Genomic DNA, 23697 nt, shown 5'->3' on the forward strand with positions numbered 1-23697 from the left:
GAAACTCTCGACTTAGATTACAAGCCCTTCTGCAAAATCAGTGTCTCTCTAACGTCCCTAACTCCACTCCTTGCTCCTCAAACTTTTATTTCTTAAGCAATTCTGATGCAGGAGCTGTGGTAGTGCTCAATTTTGGCACCAGCCTGCAGTTGTATACTACCCTGTTCAGGAAACGTTGAGTCTGTACTGTTCAGCTAGCCCTTTTCATCTTACTGGCTGCAATTCCTTTGGCAGGTTGCTGCATGTCGTATTTTTCCCCTCTGATATTTATGTTTCCTGCCTCAGTTTCAGACAGCGCTATTTGCACATGCCACAAATGTTGGCCCCAGCGTGGAAGCATCTTTACAAATGTGCTAAAACTCTCCTCCTTGTGGCAAGTTGCTTATTGGACTCTGAAGGCAGTAAATATGTTCTCATTCCAAAAAGCAAAATTATCGTTGCATCAGATTGTCCTCATGTATTTATCTAACCAGGCATATAGGTAGCTGTTGCTGGATAGGACATTTCTAACTGGATCCAGGTATTAAGTCAGCCAGTCTCTTAACAGAGACTAAAGAATCTACCGTGTAGTAGAAATAAGAACTATTATTGGCTGCTGCCTCAGGATCATTATGTTTGGAAAAGACCTCCAAGATCATTGAATTCAAGTGTAAAAGAAACTGTTACAATAAGCGTGATAAACTGAGCTTGTTAATATTTTACAATATTTTTCAAGTTATTTTTCAGCAAAGGAAATAAGGCATTTCTCTACTTTTATCTCCACTTCAGAATGAAAGATTCTTTTAATACGGAGTTTAAAACTGCTAAATTTCAGTGGCTCCTTACCTTCACAGGGTAAAATGGGAGTCCTGATGTGAATTCTAGATGTCTGACAAAATCATCAGCCCATTCAGACTACATCTTAAAGTCCATCTTCTGGGTCAAAAGAGAGGAGTGCTCTTAATTTCAAAGCAGAAGTGTCAGTGTTATCCTGAATCCAAATGGTGATTTAGACAGGCAAAAGTGGAGGAATGTGTTTAACAAAGTACTTCTGTGAATAGATCTTCATAGTAATGCATAGACCAGAGGGCATTTCTTTGCTATGCTCAACCTCAAAACAACAACCTGTTTATCTGTCTGGCTTACGAATACAAGGCTTGACATTGCACTAAACGAGACTTGTGTGTGTGCGCCATGCCATGAGAAGTTACCTTGGTGAGTTAAATACTCACTTTTTTTGTCAGAACAATTCGTAAGTATTTCTAACCTAGTGTCATTCCTTTGGTGGTAATGATCTTGATGGTTTTCTCACAAGTCCTTTTTTTTCTCAGAAAAAAAAAAAAGTCATCCAGCTTATGCCACAGGGTAGTAATTTTCTTTCTCTGGTTACTGTGTCCCCACATGTCCTCATCAGCAACCAGTTTTGCTGTGGAGTGAGGTTGCAAATGGGAGCTGACGCTTCTAATATTTGTGGTAGTCAGGTATCTTAGTGAGGCTGCTTCTGAGCACGTGTCTTTGTGTGCGGCTTCCATGATGCTCAGAGACTGACCTGTTCTTGTGGCTCGAGCAGCTGGTGGTCTCCAGAGCTGAGCATACTGGGGCTATGTGCCCTAGTGGCAACGTGTTATCCAGTATAGGCTTTGGGGATGCTCAGAGACTGACCTGTTCTTGTGGCTCGAGCAGCTGGTGGTCTCCAGAGCTGAGCATACTGGGGCTATGTGCCCTAGTGGCAACGTGTTATCCAGTATAGGCTTTGGGATGCAGAAGCTGGGTAGCAGTGCCCTTCTGCTCTGACACCTTACCAAGTTGAAATGCAGAAGTTTCCTTTCATGGCTTTTTTCTTGTGCATCTTCCACTAGAAAAGCAGGTTACATGCTACCTATAAGACATCATGATAAATTAAAAGCTAGGTGGCGAATGGCTGGAGGGGTAGTTGCTTGTTTATATCAGCATTAACACAGTTCAGAGCACTCTCTTGCTTTTTACACACTGACCCACAGTATACAAATCAAGAGCATCTGCACTAAAAAATAAAGTTATATAGCAAATCCGTATTCTGTTTGCAAACACCCTACCAATTGATGGTCAAAAGAGAGATTTTAAGGGAAGTTTTATTTGATTCACTATCGAAGTGGGTATAAACTGCACTGTTGACAGTTGCATCAAGATGTCAAATAGTCTACAAAGGAGCATGCATGTTGCTGAAGCCTGTCTCAAATATTAATACATACTAATATTTCTAAATAAAATTTATCAATTTGAAATATACCTACCAGATTTTTTAATGTATTTTGTGTTTATTGAGAGTATTACCAAAGCTATGGATTCCATACTTGTCCATGTTTTAAACTTTTAAAGGCAAAGCTAATCTCTGGGATTATTACAAAAAATTCCCAAATTTGAAAAAAGCTTGGGAAAGTAAAGCAGCAACCATAAAAAATAACACAACTTGGGAGAGCCGATTACTAAAGATACCATTTGAGATCAACAGTAGCTCAGAAATGATGGAACAGACCAATAAACTCATGGTGAAGGCATTGCACTACAAAGTTATAAAATAGAGAAGATAACTGTCCCCTGTAGGAAAATTATCTCATAGTAGTCCCCACTAGTGAGTCTTCCTTTGTTATCTCATCTCTTTTGTTGAGTGCAGGTGCTTTGCAGCACAAACTTTCCATTCCATGTTGGCTAGTGGTACCACAGGAGAGGCCTGGGCGATGACTAAGACTTCCAAATGCAGCAGTAACGACTGTGCTGCAGTATCTGATGATAAAGTAATAAACATGCCGTAGTATGGTTATAGCGAAAACTAAGACTGCCCTTTAACTGATCCATAGCAAAAGCAGTAGTAAATAGCAATTAATCTTTCCTCCGCATCCCCTTCATGGAGTACAACAAATTGTGCTGAAGGAAGTTTTGTTTCCATTTTTTTTAGTGGGGATGAATGCATCCTAATGCTGGTCAGAACAGTTAAGAGATGGATGGTGATGCATTCTCAATACACTACAGCTTAGTGAAATTGCCTCCTGGCCTCCCCTTCTTGCAATCAATCAAATAGCTTTTAAACATGCAACAAAGAGAAAGCTTGGCATTAGTCACAGAAACGTTTCTGAGCTGTTGGCTCTTCCAGTTTTCATGAGAACATTTTTATCTAGGGTTCACAGAGATGAGATAAATCTCAGCACTGGTTCACGTCTCATCAAATAAAAATGAATCTTGTGATAAGTACAGTTTTTGTTTCTGATGCTCAAACATTGTAAATAAAATATGTTCAGAAGTACCAAGTGTAAATATTCATTCATCAAGTGAGAATATTCATTCATAGATTGAAAGTCTAGGCTATGCCATTCCAAACTACAAGGCCACAAATATACCCCTTTTCTGTGGAGACTGCTGTGCTATAAATTCTTGCTCTGCTGGTCAGTTTTTCAGTAGGACTGGAGTTGTAGCTACCCTTCTTTATCTCTATCCTTGGTATTCTTAAAGTGAAAATCGTCTTCACAAGCTGCGAGCACCACACTTACTTGTTCAGTATTCATTGCACAGCTTTGAGGCAAAGAAAAGCTGTATAATATCCTCTTCAGTTTTCTTCTGTATACTAACTTAAAAAAACTTTTGATTTTATACATAAAATTTCACAATCACTATCGCTTTGCAGAATTAAGAGGATACAGTGAAGATGGATGTTTTAGATATGCTGTAAACTCATCACTACCCAGTATAGAAACAAACCAGTTCTAATTTTTAAAAAGGACTTTTAGAAATTGTTCATTTGCACGTAAATCCCTAAATCAATTATATTACTGAGAATGAAAACTCATTCCAAGTAAGCATGGATACATACCGAGACTTGGTAGGACTAGTAGCTGGAGACAATGTTTCCAAGCTCAAATTGGGACAGAAAGAATTCAGATGCTAACTCTTTGCCACTTCACTTATTAAAGCAGTCAAATTAACAAAGGTTTGTGATGCCAGCAAGCTTCAAATCAAGGGTGATTGAAAGTAGAGGAATGTAATTTTCTCATCTCTTTTTCTTTGACACGTTTCCAGCAATGTGACAGCATGTGTTGTTTTTAATATATCTTTATTGGTTTTGATTTTCTGTGTTTTCCTTTGGGATAAGAGATCAGAAGAGTGGAAGGGGGCTATGTATTTTTAGTAGCAATTTTTAATTCCAAGCGTGACACAGTTGTTTCATTGCACTGCAAAATTATGTATACCATGCTAAAATCCATCTTACTTGAACGTGAAATGAAGTACCTGCCTGTTTTCATTTATGAGAACTGACATATTTAAATGATTACTGCTAAGTTCTCAATTTTTGAATGACTTTTCATTGAATACAGCTGACTTTTTTTACTATTCAAATCAGTATGTTGTTTTAGGTGGTACTTAATATTTTAAAATAAAATTTAGTCTTTGGTCCAGAGAACCCAGACTAGCAAAATTGCCCTGAGATACATACCTATATACATAGCTTTATATATATATATTTAGTTCATATTTTTATTTAATACAAGGGAGCAGTTTGTGCTGAGGATCTGCCACATCAAGAGCTTATTTGAGAGTGACATAGAGCCCTGTGCTTGGCAGACCTGGAAAGCAGAAGCAAGCTGCTAATGGCACTCACTGCCTGGCAGGGTTACTTTTAGTCCAAGGTCTGTATTCTCTGGCTGGACTGTGTTGTCCATGCTGTTAATGCCAGAATAGTTCAGCTTGTATACAGAAAAAAGGGGAAAAAAACTCTCTTTTAAGAGACAGCTGACATGAATCTTGCTGTAAAAAATATTTGATGGAAGGACACCACCAACAAAATTGAATGGGCTACCTCAAAGCAGTTTTTTAACAGGACAGAAATGAATGCAATCACCAAGATTGTCTTGAGCCAATTTTACTTCCTTCTTTCATAAACCTATTGGCCCTGGTTATATATTTCATCTGCAAAAGAAGACCAAATGATTAATTTTATTTTAGTATAAATACCTAGTGCTAAGTATTGCTTAGTTATGGCAGTGGCAATAGCTGGTTTTCTTTTTTTTTTTTTTTTTTTTTTTTGTCTTCTGCTGACTTAAGACAGGATAGGAAAAAATATCCGGGCTCATCCTTTTTTACCTTCAATTGCTGTTGACTCATGCATTCCCGTTTATTAATAGGCCAAAATTCTGACCCATGCTTTATTTAGGAATTGCTATTATGTGTTATTTTCTTTCAGGCAAAAAAAAGATTTGTTGACCATTTTGCTCTTGCAGTTCTTTTCTTTTAGAGAAAATAATATAACTTTTTTTTTTTCCTTAAGAACTGTAGCACTAACTTAAATGCTGTTACTATCACTTCAGTTGGATGGGCTGGTTGTGCACGTGGATGTCTGGAAATATAAGAGGGCTTGGAGATACTTGCTTTGGTATTTGGCTTGTTGCCACATACTATCAAATAAGTTACCAGATTTTGATTCCGTTTCAGCTATCCTGAAAAATGAATTCTGGAAGAAGCACAGATAACATCAGTATTTCAGTTTTTTGCAGATGAAGATACAAGTTGCTTTTTCCCATTGAAACCTCTAAAAAACATATCCAGCAAGAGTTTAGTATTATATGCTACCATAGTATCATTGATGAGATGCAGGGCGAGTCAAGTACAGCTATTGTCTGCACTACAGATTGATACCTTCCATTAGACTCCTTAAAGCATAGCCAACAAAGGAATAAAAGAAGTTAGAAGTAGATATTTATTACACCATAGTTTATACAGTGAGATCCACATCAGTTAAAAGCATTAATTGTTACATTCCTGCATACCAAATTGTAAGCATTTCTCATGGCCATCCTCAGAAAGGTTTGTTTCTAGAGAAAGCTGTCTAATCCACAGCCAGCATAAAATTCTACCATTCTCAGGAAATTACTGTATTTCTTGTTTGCTGTGGGCGATGCCTTGATGAACTAGCTACTCAGCACTGCCACTTTCCAAACCATGGCTTCACACAGGAGATGCTATAAATGTAAAGAAACAGTCCTACTCCAGGGATGTCATTTGCAGTAACTTTAGTCAATTGAATTTGATCTGGTTGGGAATAAAAACAAAAATTCGAATAGATCATAGTTACTGTCTGCTTGACTCTTTTAGGAAACATGCCCACATTATCTTTTCTTGCCATTCGAGAAGTCGCAGTCGTTCCAGATTTGGGGACATGAGCTAAAGTGTTAATATTCGGCTTTGAATTTAACAGGCAAGAATGGTTAGAGAATCATAGAATCATAGAATCATAGAATGCTTAGGGTTGGAAGGGACCTCATACGCAGGGACACCTAGAGCACGTGGCACAGGACTGAATCCAAGCGGGTTTTGAAGATCTCCAGAGAAGGAGACTCTACAACCTCTCTGGGCAGCCTGTTCCAGTGCTCTGTCACCCTCACTGTTAAGAAATTTTTCCTTAAGTTCCTATGGAATTTTTGATGTTTCAGTTTCCGGCCATTTCCTCTAGTCCTATCAGTGGCCACCACTGAAAAGAGACCATCCCCGTCCTCTGCACTCCCTCCCTTGAGGTATTTATATACACTGATTAGATCCCCTCTCAGCCTTCTCTTCTCCAGGCTGAACAGGCCCAGCTCCCTCAGCCTCTCCTCATAGGGCAGATGTTCCAGGCCCCTGATCATCCTTGTAGCCCTGCGCTGGACTCTCTCCAGCAGCTCCACATCCCTCTTGTACTGTGGAGCCCAGAACTGGACACAGTACTCCAGATGCGGCCTCACCAGGGCTGAGTAGAGTGGCAGGATCACCTCCCTCGACCTGCTAGAGATGCTCTTCTTAATGCAGCCCAGGATTCCATTGGCCTTCTTGGCCACGAGGGCACACTGCTGCCTCATGGTCAACTTATCATCCACCATGACACCCAGGTCTTTCTCTGCAGAGCTGCTTTCCACAAGGTCGGTCCCCAGCCTGTACTGGTGTCTGGGGTTATTCCTCCCCAGGTGCAGGACCTTGCACTTGGCCTTGTTGAATTGCATGAGGTTTTTCACCGCCCAGTTGTCCAGTCTGTCCAGGTCCCTCTGGATGGCAGCACAGCCCTCTGGGGTATCGGCTACTCCTCCCAGTTTCGTGTCATCAGCAAACTTGCTGAGGGAGCACTCTGTGCCTTCATCCAGGTCATTGATGAATAAATTGAACAGGACTGGACCAAGGACTGACCCCTGGGGGACCCCACTAGCCACAGGCCTCCAACTAGACTCTGCACCGCTGATCACCACTCTCTGGGCCCTGCCATCCAGCCAGTTCCTAATCCATCTCACTGTCCACTCATCTATCCCACACTTCTGGAGCTTGCCCAGGAGGATGTTGTGAGGGACGGTGTCAAAAGCCTTGGTGAAGTCGAGATAGACGACATCCACCGCTCTCCCCTCGTCTATCCAGCTGGTCATTTCATCGTAGAAGGCTATCAGGTTAGTCAGGCAAGATTTCCCCTTGGTGAATCCATGCTGACTACTCTTGAGCACCTTCTTGTCCTCCATGTGCCTGGAGACAACGGCCAGTATGAGCCGTTCCATCACTTTTCCGGGGACGGAGGTGAGGCTGACTGGCCTGTAGTTGCCTGGGTCCTCCTTCTTGCCTTTTTTGAAGACTGGCATGACATTGGCCTTCTTCCAGTCTTCCGGCACCTCCCCCGTTCTCCAGGATCTTTCAAAGATGATGGAGAGCGGCTTAGCTATGGCATCTGCCAGCTCCCGCAGCACTCTGGGGTGCATCCCATCAGGGCCCATGGATTTGTGGGTATCGAGGTTCCTTAGGTGCTCTCTGACCCAATCTTCCTCTACCCAGGGCAAGTCTTCCTCTCCACCGGCTTCTTCTCTTGTCTCTAGGGCCTGGGGCTCTAAAGGGCTGCCCTTGGTAAACACCGAAGCAAAGAAGGCATTGAGCAACTCTGCTTTTTCTGTGTTATTTGTAACCAAGGTGCCCATCCCGTCCTCCAGCGGACCCACGTTTTCCCTGATCTTCCTTTTGCTGTTAATGTATTTGAAGAAATTTTTTTTTGTTATTTTTAACGTCCCTTGCCAGCTTGCCTTCCAGACGTGCCTTAGCTTTCCTTGTCGCATCTCTGCACTCCCTGACTACGTTCCTGTATTTCTCCCAGGGGGCCTGTCCTTTTTTCCACATTTTGTATACCGCTGCCTTCTGCTTGAGCATTGCCACAAGCTCCCGGCTCATCCACGCAGGTCGCCTGCCCCCTCTGCCTCCCTTCCTACACACAGGGATGCACTGTTGCTGGACGTGGAGGAAGTGCCGCTTGAAAACTAACCAGCTCTCTTGGGCCCCCCTGCCTTCTAGAGCACTAGCCCATGGGATTCTACCGAGGAGGTCTCTGAAGAGGCTAAAGTTGGCCCTCCTGAAGTCCATCGTCGCAAGGCTACTTACAGCCCTGCCTCCTCCTCGTTGAATCCTGAACTCCACCAACTCATGGTCACTGCAGCTGAGGCTACCCCCCACCTTCACATCTCCTACTAGGCCCTCCCTATTTGATAGCACGAGGTCCAGTAGCCCACCTCTCCTCGTCGGCTCCTCCACAACCTGCGTCAAAAAGTTATCGTCGACGCTCTGCAGGAACCTCCAGGACTGCTTATGCCTGACTGTGTTGTCCTCCCAGTTGATGTCGGGGTAGTTGAAGTCCCCCATGAGAACCAGGGCCTGTGACCGTGAGGCAACATCCAGCTGCCTATAGAAGGCCTCATCAACCTCCTCGTCTTGGTCAGGTGGCCTGTAGCAGACACCCACCACAGTGTCTCCCACATTAGCCTGCCCTCTAATCCTTACCCACAAGCTCTCAACTCACTCATCCTCGACTCCCAGGTTGAGCTCCATGCATTCCAGTTGCTCTCTCACATAAAGAGCAACTCCACCACCTCGCCTTCCCAGCCTGTCCTTCCTAAAGAGCACATAGCCTTCCATGGCAGCGCTCCAGTCGTGCGAGCTATCCCACCACGTCTCTGTGATTCCGATGAGATCATGACGCTGGGACCGCACACAGATCTCCAGTTCATCCTGCTTATTCCCCATGCTTCGCGCATTGGTATACAGGCATTTCAGGGAAGCAACAGAGGCCACAGGTTTCCCAGGAGGGGTGAAAGAGGACACTCCGGGATCATTTCCTATCCTCACTTCCCCACTACCATACTCCCGCTGGACGCCATCTGACCTGGGCTGTGCGGTACTGCTTGCCGTGTCAGTGTGCCACTCCCCTTCCCCCTTCTTGCCTAGTTTAAAGGCTGGCAGGTTGGCCAGCCTTTTTGCAAAGAGACGTGTGCCCCTCTTGCTAAGATGAGTCCCATCGTTCCCCACTAGCTGTTGGTCATCAAACAGAGACCCATGGTCATAGAAGCCAAAACCCTGTTGCCAGGCCCAGCGGTGCAGCCAGTTGTTAAGCTGCCATATCCGCCTTCTCCTCCTTGAGTCCATTCCCCTCGTTGGCAGAATGGAGGAGAACACCACCTGGGCACCTGTACCTTTGATGGCCATCCCTAGGGCTCTGAAGTCTTGCTTGACGTCCCTCATTTTCCCCATGGCATCATTAGCACCCACATGAATCAATAGTAGAGGATAATAGTCAGACTCATGAACAATTCTTGGGAGCCTTTCTGTGACATCCTTTATTTTGGCCCCAGGCAAGCAGCAGACCTCTCTGGATGAGGGGTCCGGTCTACATATCGGTGCCTCCGTGCCCTGCAGCGTGGAGTCACCCACGACGATCACCCGCCGCTTCTTCCGGGTGCTCCTTTTCACTTTAGGGGGAGCAGCCTTGCTGCATGGATTAGACTGCCCCTCTGTAGAGATCCCCTTAGACGGGCCTTGGTTCAAGGCCTCCTCTATCTGATTCACATGTTCCAGGGCCTCGTACCTGTTGAACGTGGTCACCGGTGGAGGTGAGGTGGGCTGTGGAGGGGATCTTCTGCCACCTCGAGTGGGGACCTGTTTCCATTGTTGGTCGTCCCTGGATAACTATATAATAATAACTATAGGAGCCATATTCAGCTGAGCCCCTACATCTAGTCAGTGGGGCACTTATGATAGAAGTTGGGTTTCCATTCAAAAGGCTCTGAAATGCGTCTATAAACCATTGATTTTGGCGTTGATTCAGTACAGCACCTCAGCCGCTGACAGAAGAGGCAGCATAGAGAGCCAGCCTTTGCTTGCTAAATGCTGAAAGCATTTACAAGGAGAATAGCAGATTTACAAGCTTGGTTTGGGCTTGGTTTACAGGTAAAATCGGTGAGAGCAAGGTGCATTAGGAGAATGGTGAATTTAAATTGTCTGCTTCCATGCCATTAGTCTCTATTGAAAGCTACTTTAAAAAAAAAATAAGATATTCCTAAATATATAAGGAAAGGTAGTAGTATTGCTGTGAGACACATTGAAGAAACTGCTTTAGGCACTGCTACAGCGTTATTTGATTCTACACTCTATTCTTAATGGTTATATTACCAAAAAAAACCTGAAAATGTGTATCAAATGAGAATATTCTTCCATTGAAACTGAACTTGAGAATAAAATCAGCAAATTGAGTGTGTGAGATACAGTGGTCCCTACATCTACTAGGTGGACCCATTCACTAATGTTCTACCTCTTTTCTGTTGAACCCACTGAGTAGAACAAGAGAGGGGCAGCTCTCACGGATGGCACCTACATTGATTGTTTTTGCAGGACTCCGCGTAGAAGGCCTCTTCAGAAGGTCAGCCAGCGTCCAAACTATCAAAGATGTTCAGAAGCTCTACAACCAGGGTGAGCCGTCATCGTGCCGTTGCCACACATTAGTAACAGCGTGAGGGCTCTGTTGAGCTTTTCTCGACAGGGAAGCTGTAATGCCAGCTTTCCTCCGATTATTTCATCACAAGCCCTTTGTAGCTTAAAATGTCATATGAATAAAGCTCTCCTATAGAAACCTGAAAGATAACAACAAGCGTTTAAAGCTTGCTGAATAGTGAGTCATCAGTTGATGTCAGGCAAGAGCTTCCCAAACCTGTATTACCTAATGCATGATGAAGTTTGAGTCAAAAATGGTCTGCTTTTTTCCTAAATACTTGCATTGCCCCCATGCTCTTTATGTTACTGCAGTTAGTTAAAAATTACCTAATACGACGTCTTCTTGTCATTTTGCCTCTAGCATTTTTCCATGGTATAGAAAGGGAATATAATTTTACCTAATAATTTATGAAATGTATGGAAGTCATTTTGAAAGTCAATGACTTCCCTGTGAAGTCTTTGTATGAAATGCCTTTAAGGAGAGAATCTCTTGCAGCCAGATTAATGAAACTATGAAAAATGCAAAAAGAAAATGCTACGACTTAACAGCAACTGGAAAGCCAAGAGGTTTTCATTTCTGTGATGTAAAACAGTTTTTATAGATGTGTTTATTATTTGACACGCTTTTTTTTCCCCCCCTTCTAGGCAAGCCTGTGAATTTCGATGACTATGATGATATCCATATTCCTGCTGTTATCCTAAAGACTTTCCTTAGGGAACTCCCTGAGCCATTGCTAACCTTCGAGTGTTATGATCATATCCTTGGAATCACTAGTGAGTATAAATCAGTTTTAGGAGAGTTTATAGAGCAAGTTGAACTGGGCCTGGCTAACTGATAATTATTGCTGTTTGACAGCCATGACTGGCAACTGTTAATGGGCACCCCTATAATCTGTACCAGAGCAAAACTGAGAGTCCATCCAGTAGAGGACAGTGGTCCAAGTATCCCTCCAGGATTTTAAAACGTGGGGATTCAAAGTTATTCTGTTTTTTTCAGAGAGCCTTCACTCTGAAAATGCAAACACATCCTTCAGTTAGATAATATTAGTGCAGGCACTACAGATTGCATTGTAAATGCCATAGATAATCTGTATCTTCTCCTCCATTCATATTTTATCCCCTGTATTTTTTCTCTGCCTGATATCAGTGTCCCCTCTCAGTGATTTCTACCGCTTGTGCATTCAGAAGGCTATAAGAACAAGTAGCCATGTGTCTAGCAGAGCTAGTGAAGTACAGTGCTTTGTATCTCAAACACAAGCTCCCTTTTTGTCTCCTCCAATGTCAAATTTCACCTCCATCCCTGGAAAAGTGATGGAGCAGCTTGTCCTGGTGTTGTCTCTAAGCCAATAGAGGACAAGAGAGTGCTCAGGAGTAGTCAGAATGGATTGACCAAGGGGAAATCATGCTTGACTAACCTGATAGCCTTCTATGATGGAATGACTGGCTAGATAAATGAGGGGAGAGCGGTGGATGTCATCTATGTGGGCTTCAGCAAGGCCTTTGATACCGTCCCTCACAGCATCCTCCTGGGCAAGCTCCAGAAGTGTGGGTGAGATGAGCGGACACTGAGGTGGATTAACAAGTGCCTGGATGGCAGAGCCCAGAGGGTGGTGATCAGCGGTGCAGAGTCTAGTTGGAGGCCTGTAGTTAGCGGTATTCCCTAGGGGTCAGTCCTTGGTGCAGTCCTGTTCAACTTCTTCATCAGTGACCAGGATGAAGGCACAGAGTGCTCCCTCAGCAAGTTTTGGTGATGATACGAAACTGGGAGGAGTAGCTGATTCCCCGGAGGGCTGCGCTGGGGACCTGATGCCCCAGAGGATCCCATCCAGAGGGACCTGGACAGGCTGGACAAACTGGTCAGTGAGAAACCTCATGAAATTCAACAAGGCCACATGCAAGGTCTTGCACCAGGGGAGGAATAACCCCAGGCACCACTACAGGCTGTGGACTGACCTTCTGGAGAGCCCCTCTACAAAGAGGGACCTGGGCGTCATGGTAGACGAGAAGATGACCATGAGGCAGCAGTGTGCCCTCGTGGCCAAGAAGGCCAGTGGAATCCTGGGTGCATTAAGAGTGTCTGCAGCAGGTCAAGGGAGGTGATCCTGCCCCTCTGCTCCGCCCTGGTGAGGCCACATCTGGAGTATTGTGTCCAGTTCTGGGCTCCACAGTACAAGAGGGGCTTGGATCTACTGGAGAGAGTCCAGCACAGGGCTACAAGGATGATCAGGGGCCTGGAACATCTGCCCTATGAGAAGAGGCTGAGGGAGCTGGGCCTGTTCAGCCTGAAGAGAGAATCCGTGTCTATAAATACCTCAAGGGAGGCAGTGAGGAGGATGGTGCTGGCCTCTTTTCATTGGTGGCCACCAATAGGACTAGAGGAAATGGCCGCAAACTGAAGCACCAAAAGTTCCACAGGAAAAATTTCTTGACAATGAGGGTGATAGAGCACTGGAACAGGCTGCCCAGAGAGGTTGTGGAGTCTCCTTCTCTGGAGATCTTCAAAACCCACTTGGATGCAGTCCTGTGCCACATGTTCTAGGTGACCCTGTGTGTGCAGGAGGTTTGGACTAGATGAGCTCTAGAGGTCCCTTCCAAACTTAACAATGCTATAATTCTATGAAATCAAACTTGATGCCACACTGTGGGATTTTTCCAGGTGTCTTTACCCAACCACCTAATTTCATTGGATGTGTAGCAATATAATGCTTCTACATTGTCTACTCCTCTCTCAAATCTTGTCTGGTTGTCCTGGCATTTAAAAAGTAAATGATGGGCAGCAAATGACAGGTGACAGCAGCACACATCTAGAGGTCCAGCCTCTACAGAAAAGCAACCTGAAAATCAGGCATTTGGCCGCCTTTCTCCTCCTTTTTTTCTCAGAAGTTTTCCTCCCAGCTGTCTGGGGAGAATGAAATCTTGCTTATTTGTACACAAAAAATAATTTCCCTTTGCAAGGAAGAATTTTAAGCATTCTGGAAAACGAGATTTTTTATTATTATTTATTTTTGTTTTTTCCAAACAGCAGAATTGGCACAGAATAGAGTTAGCATTTTATATCTATCATTTATATGAATATTAGTGCCATTTTGGATGCTACTTTGTTTAGTAAGAGTTACAGAGCAAAACAGTAAGCACACACACAGAAATTAGAAGCTTGGTAAGTGTCTACAGTAATAAAAATCTTAGTGTCTGATACATTTGAAAGACCCTGTCCTCTCATCAATTGTAGTTACCCCAAAAGTTCAAGTGTTACTGCAAGCAATTTCAGTTGCATGCGCACACATATTTAGTGTATTCTCATATGATTGGGGGTTTATTTAGTCCTCTGTTTTGAAATTGTTCCAGCACAGTTTTCTCTGAGTATGGAAGGTGACACCTGCATTGGAAATGAGCACTGAGTGTTCTGCTCAGCTGTGCAATCCAGCAGGAATTTTGGACAGGACTACCGAGACAAACTCTGATTTTCCTGAAAGGAAAGACAGTGATAATTTAAAGACCTTACGAATCTACTAATCCAAAAAACTTCTATCATGTGGTCCTTGTCAAGCACTGAAAGTTTTAGTGCTGGCTGGACAACCCTGTATAGTTCAGAATGCCTTAGATTTAGTACCCACTGCTTGTAGAGAGTGATATTTTGCCCTCCAGGCTACAGACAGGTGATCAGGGAAGTAGTGGATCTTGCAGTGAAAAATCACACGTTCTTCCAATACCTGCTTTTTGATGAAAACGAATCTTTAACAGAGTGTACTTTCCTATAGAGTCCAGTAGCAAGCTCTTGATAAACCTGGGGTGATGCTGTGGCGAAGGATAAGTTATTAATATCAAGCTTGTTGCTGCTGGGGTAGGTGACTAAGATAATTCAGGTTGGGGAGAAATCTCAATTGCTACAAGTTAGAAAGTGCAGTGAAGACCCAATCCTGAGATTCCTGTGTCCACTGTCTTTGTTTTAGTTGTGATTTCCTGGTCCTAAAAGATTTTCACTTGAGAACCAAGCTGGAGTGCAGCAAATGTGTGTTCTCTGTGAATAGAGCACAGAAGGAAATTTGGAAGAGGTGTGAGCACAGGCAGCTGTCTAAAGGGGATTTAAAGTTCATGTTCTGTCTTCTGAACATCAGCACAGCAGTGTGCCACATGCATATTATGTCTCTTTTACTGAGAACATAAAGATACATTGGTCTTGCTTTACAGTACTTCGACACGACAGTGAAAGTTTTCATCCCAATGTCTCATCAGAAGCATTTGAAAGAGTTTTTGCTGGGAGCTGTGAAATAAATTGGCTGAGTGTTGACTAAAAAAAAAAAAAGAAATTTGAAAGCTTGTAGTTGATAAAGAATTTTTTTTCTCTGGTCATGAAATCTGTATGAGTTCCTTTATCTACTATTGATTCCTGAAATACAGCCTCCTTCGCAGAAGGCTGGCAAAAAAAATCTTGGGACACAGAGTATCGTTTCTTAGAGAAACTGGCAGTTTTGCAGTAATAAAGACATGACTAGGGTAGAGCTTCATGTAGTTAATTCAGAACTCAAGGGCTCATTTAACGTGCTGCAACTTTGGGTCTGCACACATCCTCACGTGAACCGCCCGCTGCTTCAGAGAGAGTGAGACAGTCAAAAGTTACATAACATAGAAAAAGCATCAGCTTGTGGTTGGATCAAGCATGGTTGTAATCTTCAGACCCTTCCTCACATTTTTGTTAAGCTTCCACAACTGAAACAAGTACTATATTCAAGCAGAATCTTTCTGTTACCTGGAATAGCACTTAAAATATATTCCAGTGCTCGTGTAAATCTAAGACTATTTAGGTGGTGCAAGGAGTCCTGGGTGCAATTCCAGCATTTGCCTATCTGAATAAATAAGTTAATAAATCTGTTCAGGCTTTTCCATGGAAAATCCTTATTCTCCCAAGGGACCATCTCATAAGTCTTTGTCCAAGACAAAAAAAGTTTCCTGAAGAATCAGAAAAGTGATTTTATAGCTAGTGAAGGGTGAAAATAGCATTTTGGACAGGACTGTGTCTCAGCAGGAATGGAATAATTGTATAAAAATTAGACACCTGGATTGAGTTTGTGAAAAAATAACTGGATTTAAATCAAGAATTTTGAAAGTACTTTTTAGCAAAGAAGTTATATTTTGGCTATTTCACCAAGTGCAGAAAATACTGGAGAGTTAGACTTGGCTTTATATATAACCATCCTAAATATGATAATCCAAAGAGATTGTTACTGTGTTGGTGAGGATTTTTAGAGCCAAATTCTGTGATCTGTTCTACAGATGCATATCCAAAATAGTTCAGATATAAATAAAGCTTAATATTACTCAGTGATATTTTGATGTTAAATTATACTGGTCTTGATGTTACAGGTGTGGAGAGCAGTTTACGAGTAAGCAGATGTAAACAAATCATTCAGGGACTTCCTGATCACAATTACGCTGTTCTGAAATACCTGATGTGCTTTCTCCATATGGTGAGTATGGGCAAAATTTCCAAAGTTGAGACTTTTCTTTCTGAACTCTATTCTTAGAATTCTTATTCTTTTAATTCAACATATTGAATCAACCCAGAAAATGAAATTGAAGAATTTTAAAAAGAATAGTAAGCTGGTTGTGCAGTAATTGCTACTGCAGAAGACTCAGGCTACAGGACTGTCCAGCTGTCAAACAACAGTCTTGGCCAGAATTTTGCTGTGGAATTCCCCAGGTGCAATAAAAACTACTGGGTGAATTTGAACAAAATAGCATCTGTTAAGCACTGAAGTGCTTAAAAGTCTTGTCCCCTTCCACTCCCTGCTCATATATGTATTCTTTCCTGATGTCATTTTGTTTTTTTTTTAAAGACTACAAAACAGATTGGTGAACCTTCAGTACTGGAAAAGAACAGGATGAATTCACCTTTTCTCTCTTCCAAGTGTAAATCTTGGGCAAAGTGTAAATCAAAGTGCCACGTGAATTTGTGTCATCTTAGAGAAGGAGCTTTAGAATATTTCAAAATCATAAAATGTATTAAATCTTGAAAATAACATTTTCTCATTAAAAAAATAGCCCCTCATTTTGTAACTTACTACAGTGTTCATTGGAAATTATTTTGCAAATAATTTCAATATGCTTCAGGGTAAATCAAATCCTGTGTCTTCTGCCTTAATTTTCTATTTGCTGATCATTTTTAACCCATTTGGGAACATCACACAAGTTTGAAGTAGCGATATCCTTTTGTTACCAGTTATTTTGTAGAAAAAGACCGGGATAGGAGTGTGAATTTCCCTTGCTTACACCTTACCCAATGCATTACTTTTTCCAAGCTGTGTTTTTTAAACCCAGGTGCCTAAATTTGAGGCTTATGGTATGTACTTAGTTAGCACCTAAATAAAGTTATCTAGATAAAGGCATCCTAATAGGTCACCAAAGCAATGATTTCTGTGGAGTGATGCTGATTTGCACCAGCCCTCAGTAACTCTTCTTGGGCTAAGACACGTTTACTGTGGTCTAGCCAGTGGCGTACTTCACAAACAACTACATTTAATCCTTTTTTATATCAAAATGCTACAGAAAAGCAAGATTAAGGTAAACACATTGATATGACCCTGCCTCAGACAGCACTAGGAAGATTCCTGTAATACTCACATGTTAAGAAAATCCTCGTGTCATTTGCTATTATTTTAGCAGCTGATCTCTCTCCTCAGTGTTATGAATCGTGTAAGTGACTTTGTTCCCATAATAGATGCACCGTTGCCATGCAATTCCTAAGAGCTGAGCACTTGAGGTGTTAATGAGGTGTGCAAAAGTACTACATAGTGTTTCCTGTAATTGGGCAACAGAACATGGCATTATTTTTGAGTATGCCTTATTATGTAAAGCACAGCGGCAAGCTGATCCTAATGCTCAGATCTGCAATTTTTGCTGATCCATAGCTTTTCATCCTTAACATCTCAGGGAATATTTGCACTTGGAGAGGTCAAGGGAACGTGAAACAATCTGGGAGCTGGAGATTTCTATTCACTGCTGATCTGTGCGCTGTGCAAGCTGCCACAATTCAGATTTTAACACACCGCTCTTCCAATAATCCTGGTTTTTACCTACAAGCATCAACCTTCTTACCTTTAAGAGGCAATTTAAATCTTCCATGAGCTCAGCCCTAAGTAGAGCAGGAGATACTTGTGGTAATTTCATGAAGTGGGATGAACTGTAATCACTGTATGCAGCTTTTGAACACTTAAGTTTGATCCAGACTTGTAGAAACGCACAAAAAATCGTTTTCTCTGCAGTCTCAACCCCCTTAATGTAACAGCTTCTCCTAATCCAGAAACACTACACCGGGACCACGTCAGTCCTATAGAAGAAAAAGCCTTGAGTTTTTTAGTACAGGTCCAAATCCTTTAGCCTTGGAGGGGCAGTGAGGGATTGTGCCAGTCCTCGAGTAGCATGACCTGCCCATGTCCCCCTCCCCAGATGAGGTCCACAGCTATAACGTGACATCCAGAAGCATGGGGAAAGCACAGGCTTGTTTTCCCCAGTCAGCCCTTTGATTGCATGTGGAGACACGAGTGTTCATGTCCCTCATGCCTATGTGATGCAGAGGGGTGAGAAGGCACGTACAGGTTTGCAGGGCTCAGAGAGGTTTTCCTACAGATTACGTGGCAGAACATGCTGTGGACTACGGTTTCACAGTTCTCAAGTCAGAAACCATATTATAGTTTTCATGGAAATTTTCTTTTGACAATGTTTTGTGGGGATCCTATGAGCATTGGAACCAAGAAGCCCAAGAGGGTGATGTACTTATATACTGAAATGTGATGGTAACTGGCTGCTGCTGCCCCTTACCATCTGTCTGCATGGGTTCCTTGTAGTGTCCATGAGAACACCAGGATGCACCTGCACGAAATCCCAAAACTGCCAGTTTTTTTGGGGAAGCTTGGTATCTTTTGAGGAATGGGGATGTGTATTTTGCATTTGTTGTGTGACACTAAAACTTTGGTGATTACTCTAGAGTTTAGCAACATCCAAGCCTTACTTGAGGACTAAGAAGACAACCTCTAGACTTTCTTTCAATATAAGTTGTCGTTATTTAATGATTTTGCTATACATGTTACAATGACAGAGGGGGGAAGCAGGAAACTGGAGCTGTGCATTGCTTTTTTGTAACATGTTTCTGTGATGTTCAGATGATCTGGGTCCTTGGAGGATTGTCTTTTATTAGCTTGTCAAATTGGCAGAGCGAATGTATTCTCCGTGGACTCCGAGGTGATGGTTACTAACCATGTGATGGAATCAGAGAAGGTTTGTTCCAATGCTGAAGATGTCATTTGCATTTCTTACGCAGGTGGTGGCTTTTGGGTGCCATTACTGAGAGGGGCAGCCTCTGGAGAGGGTGGCTGGCTGCACGCTGCCCTTGCACGGCCTCGTGCTGAAGGAGACAGCGGCTGCCACGGAGAGTCAGGGCGGAAGTGGGTGCATTTGGGGTGTCCGTGGAAGAGTCATGACCTTGGAGTCGCGAGGGGTCGGAGAGAGTTGTTCCCTGTGGCTCCAGAGGAGCAGGAAGAGACTTTTGTCTCAAGGGAGCACAGTTCAGTCACGTGTGTTTTCTGTGCATCTGCCGAGGAAGAGGTTGCTTGGCATTTTAGAGTGAAGCAACGTGTAGCATCTCCCTTGATGTCCGACAGGACAGCCCAGCTGATGACTCATGGATAAGGCCTAGTGTAGCTGTGCCTTAAATTTAATCACTACTTCATTTTATCTCAAGCAATTTCTCCCGCAGGGGCAAAGGCTGTGACATGGGTATTTTTGTTGATCCTTTCACCACTCTGACTCTCTCTTTGAAGTGTTTACAAAGTGGTAGCAGGTGGGATTCTTTTTTTTCTTTTTTCCTTTTTGGAGTATCCATTATTTAGTTGCTCTTCAGAAGAGGTAAGAAATGGTTTCTTGTTGTATTGGAGACCTTCTTTGAGATAGTTGTCCAAAAAACAGAAAAAAGTCCTCTCAGGAAGCCAGAGTGCTCTTGCTTTGTGCAGAAATGTAGGCCTTTGACGAGAACAACTAATTCACCTGAACAGCTAATTCAGCTGTTGTTGGAAAAATAGAACAGGTCAGGGAGTAGGTCAGGTTTGTCCATACAAAAACTGTGTGGACAAAACAGAGCAGTTTTGTCCTGTCCACACTGCAGTGCCCTCCAGTGCTGTCCCGCAGGCTCCTGTGCCTGCAGAGGCCTGTGCACCCCAAGGTGCTGCCATGATGCAGCAACACCCAGGGCCACTGCTGCGCTGCCACAGGGCCCTTGCATCATTTTGGACGCTTCCAGATAAAGGAAACACCAAGAAACAACGTGCCCTAGATCCATAGGGGCTGCCCAGCACAAGGCTCTGTGGTGTGAGCGTGGCCAGTCTGGGCTGTTGGACCCAAGGGCACATCCTGGTCCCTGTTACACTCAGCTGTAGCCAAAGGGCAGCATCTCTGTGTCTCCACTGACAGGACCCTGCCTAGGCCGGCGCCTCCTTGTTGGCAGCCCCAGTGTCACTGTCCTCGCCGCTTTCCCCCCTCAGCTCCTTGGGCAGTCGTTCAGGATTTGCTGCGTCGCAGTAACGTGATGGTCTCTTCTCGTCTAAGCCGCTCTCATCTGAACTAGACCAGGCGAGCAGGATGGGTTTGTTGGTCTTCCCTTATCGTTCAGCAGCACGTTGGGAGCTGCACGGGAGGGCCAGCACGTGACGGGTACCCCAGAGAGGACGGTGAAGGTCATGAGGCAGGCATGGCTGTTTGGTCTGTCGTCTCTCTGTCCTCACGCTGGGAACCCCCTCCTTCGGAAGGGCGGTTGTGGCCCCGGTATCCCCTTATTAACAACCTCGTCTTTTATCTGGCCTTGCTCCATGGCCTTAAAAAGCAAATGAGCCCTTTAGGACATGTAGCAGACATAGCAGCATTGCAGCGCTGATGGCCCAAGATGGCAGTGCAAAGATTGGAGGGAGAAACAGTACCTCTGATTGGGAAAGTTAATATGTTTGGGAAGAAAATGCAAGGAAAGACCTTCCTCCTGTAACCAAGGGACATGAAGTGCCCTCGTGGCTGAGCTGACCGGCTCCTCGCTGGGCTGAATGCTGAGGAGAATTTGACTGTGCTCGAGGAGACAGAGAGCAACGAATACTGCTCTGCTGGGAGAGGAGCCTGGAGTTTATGCTATAGTAAGAAGCGTGCAAGTGATCAAAATGTTCCCTAGGGCTTCTGGGGGCCTCAGGCTTTTAGTAATACCTCAGAGTTGCCTTTCCAGGAGGCTCGACAGCAAGGAACAGTGACAAGTAGAGCTTTGGCTTTCCTATTCTACTTCAATTGTAGCAGGAAGAACATGTGGGAGATTCTGGCCAATAGTCCCCTATTCTGTTCTGAGGGGACGACTTCAGAGTAACCAGAACATCCCAGTTTGTGGCTGCGTGATCTTCCCGTGACAGACGACCAACCGAGCAGCAACTCCAGCCCTTGGCCTGCAAAGAACTGGCTGAGTGACCGAGGCCAAGAGGAGTGAAGAGCATCTTCAGCTTGCTGGCTCCTTAGATGAGCAGGAACTTGTCAGATAGGACACCAAGGCCATGCTGGGTGTTAGATACCTGCATGCAATACAGGAGGGCAGAACACCAACCAATTCCCTGCCAAGCTCACACAGGAAAAAGAAATCTTTCATGCCACCTAGTCGTGTGCTCCCATCCACAGAGACCACTAGGACACATCACCCAGGAATAGGACAGATTTCAGTGCTATGCATCTTCCCTATATCCTATTTTCAGCCCCACTGCTTTGGAGGAATTGGATCAGAGTGAGAGGATTTAAGCACATAGTTCTGCAGCGGTGGGAGAAAAAAAAAAAAAAAAAAGGCAATCTAAGCCCTTGCAAACAACTTCAGAAATCCTAGGGACTTATTCTGTAAATGAAGTGGTACGAAGAGATGGAATAGCCATCTGCCCTTCCCTCCTCTTCCATCACAGCTGATGCCACACAAACTCAACACGTGTTACTTTCCTAGCAGAAGGAGGTGATTCAGGGTGGGTTTTTTTATGCTTGACTTGGTGACATCTGATGTTGGACCGGATGGACACATATGCCAGTGGCCCCAGCAGTCCAGGTGAAGCTGTAAGGAATGGAGTGATGTGGTCAGGGTTTGCTCCAGGCAGTTGGCTCATCCCAGGCAGAGGGATGAGGCATCTGCTTTCTTTCTCGCTTGCTGTGGCACGTGTCTACATACACTGATGTGCTTGTGTGTTTCCAGGTTTCGCAGGAGAGTATATATAACAGAATGACAGGATCCAACCTTGCCTGCGTCTTTGGTTTGAATTTGATCTGGCCGTCTAAAGGAACAGCCTCTCTGAGCGCATTGGTACCGCTGAATCTCTTCACGGAGCTGCTCATAGATTTCTACTCGAATGTGTTCAGCGCCCGCACGGTGCCTGGCGAGATCCTGCCATAGCGCTCCCAGGAAGGGAGGCAGAGAGTGGCAGCCTGGAGGAAGGCTCTGAACCGCGTGAGCTCCACGTGCTGGGCGCTCTCTTGCAAGGAACACTTCCAGTACACAGTAAGGTGCCTGTAGCTTTCCAAATACCAAAGATGCTGGGAGAAACACGCTTTCCCTTATGCTCTGTTCACATGGGAGAATATGTATAGAAATGTTCCCAAACCACTGGCTAAAATTAATTCACACCCCTGGGTGCCACTTTGTCATTTCGGCAGGGATCTGAAGACCTCACTACGTCACAATGTTTTCTGTATTTTCTGAGGACCTGCAGAGCTGGACCACTTCTGATTGTACAGATTTGGAGTTTCTTTTTTATTTCTTGTTTGCTAACAGGTTTGTTACAAACTTATCTAATACGTGAATAAAAATGAGATCAGTTTTTAAGATACTAAAATTTTTAGAACTGTTTTTCAATGCATTTGAATGCCTTACTTTACACAAGAAGTGTGTAGATGTGACACATCAGATTTGCATCTGCCATGGAAAGTGAATTATTCTGTGGATAATCTAAGATGTGATATTGCAGATATCTAGTATGTCCAGTTAATCACTGTAGCTGCACATGCAAAGTGTCTAGAAGTTCCAATGGGGAATGTGAGTCTTATATTTTTCTTTAAATACTTGGACATTTTGCCTCTGTCCGTGACCGCGTAATTCCGAATACAGGATGACTTTGAGAAGGGCATTCCTCACGTTTGGGCTGCATCATTCTGCAATTTGAGTTGATAGAAATTCGCTCTTCAGACCAGGGTCTCTAAAAAGCAACAACAGCAACAACTTGGATAACAGGTGCTGTTCACCTCAGCAGTTGTGAACTACCCGCCTGTGTAAAGGGGGCAGCAGAACTGTACGGCACTGGGTGCGAGAGGATTTGTGCTTGTCCACGGCGCAGGAAACAGCCAGGCACTCAGAAAGCTGCGCAGCACTGGATGTGTCAGGCCTTCATTTGCCCAGCAGGTGTCAGCTATAGCATTAAGCAACCACTAAAATTTGAGGAATATGGAGGCTCCGGAGCAAGATATTTTAGGAGAAACTTTTCAAATTGTGGTCGTGACTCTTGCCCGGTTCTTCAAGTGTCTCAAGGACAACTTCTCCCTCTTGAATGTCCCTAAGTCATAAGCAAAAACTATTCCTATTTAAATGCGAGATGCTGCACGATACAAGATTAGAGCGTTGCATTTGCAGAATGCATTGCTGCACTTCAGCAGAGAGAGGCTGCAGAAGATGTAGGTTAAGTTTTGCACCGCAGCCAGTCCCAGTTTTAGATGTGGCTCATGAGGGGCAGCGTGGAAGGGAGCGGAGACCAGGGCGTGCGGCACCGCGTCCTGCTGCGCCGGGTCGGTCTGTGCAGCAAACGGGGATCTGGCGTCGAGCCTGGGCCCAGGGAGAGGGTCAAAGAAACCTGTGCATTTTGCCGCTTCAGAGCAGGTGCCTTCGTTTTGCCGCCTGGA

At 44.1% G+C, this 23697-nt stretch overlaps 1 protein-coding gene across 1 annotated transcript in view; it reads left to right on the plus strand.

Annotated features, from left to right (window-relative positions):
* The window catches only part of ARHGAP8 (Rho GTPase activating protein 8), a 53014-nt gene extending 30813 nt beyond the window's left edge, over window positions 1-22201 (plus strand). Inside the window, exons 9-12 of the mRNA XM_010221922.2 lie at window positions 10663-10740; window positions 11407-11535; window positions 16123-16226; window positions 22004-22201. Coding sequence (XP_010220224.2) covers window positions 10663-10740; window positions 11407-11535; window positions 16123-16226; window positions 22004-22201 — 509 coding nt within the window. The remainder of the gene's footprint in view (window positions 1-10662; window positions 10741-11406; window positions 11536-16122; window positions 16227-22003) is intronic.
* Window positions 22202-23697: the final 1496 nt, after the last annotated feature.

Source organism: Tinamus guttatus, unplaced genomic scaffold, assembly GCF_059628265.1.
Source record: "Tinamus guttatus ecotype Peru unplaced genomic scaffold, ASM5962826v1 Tinamus_guttatus_pri_ptg000749l, whole genome shotgun sequence".
Classification (NCBI taxonomy): domain Eukaryota; kingdom Metazoa; phylum Chordata; class Aves; order Tinamiformes; family Tinamidae; genus Tinamus; species Tinamus guttatus.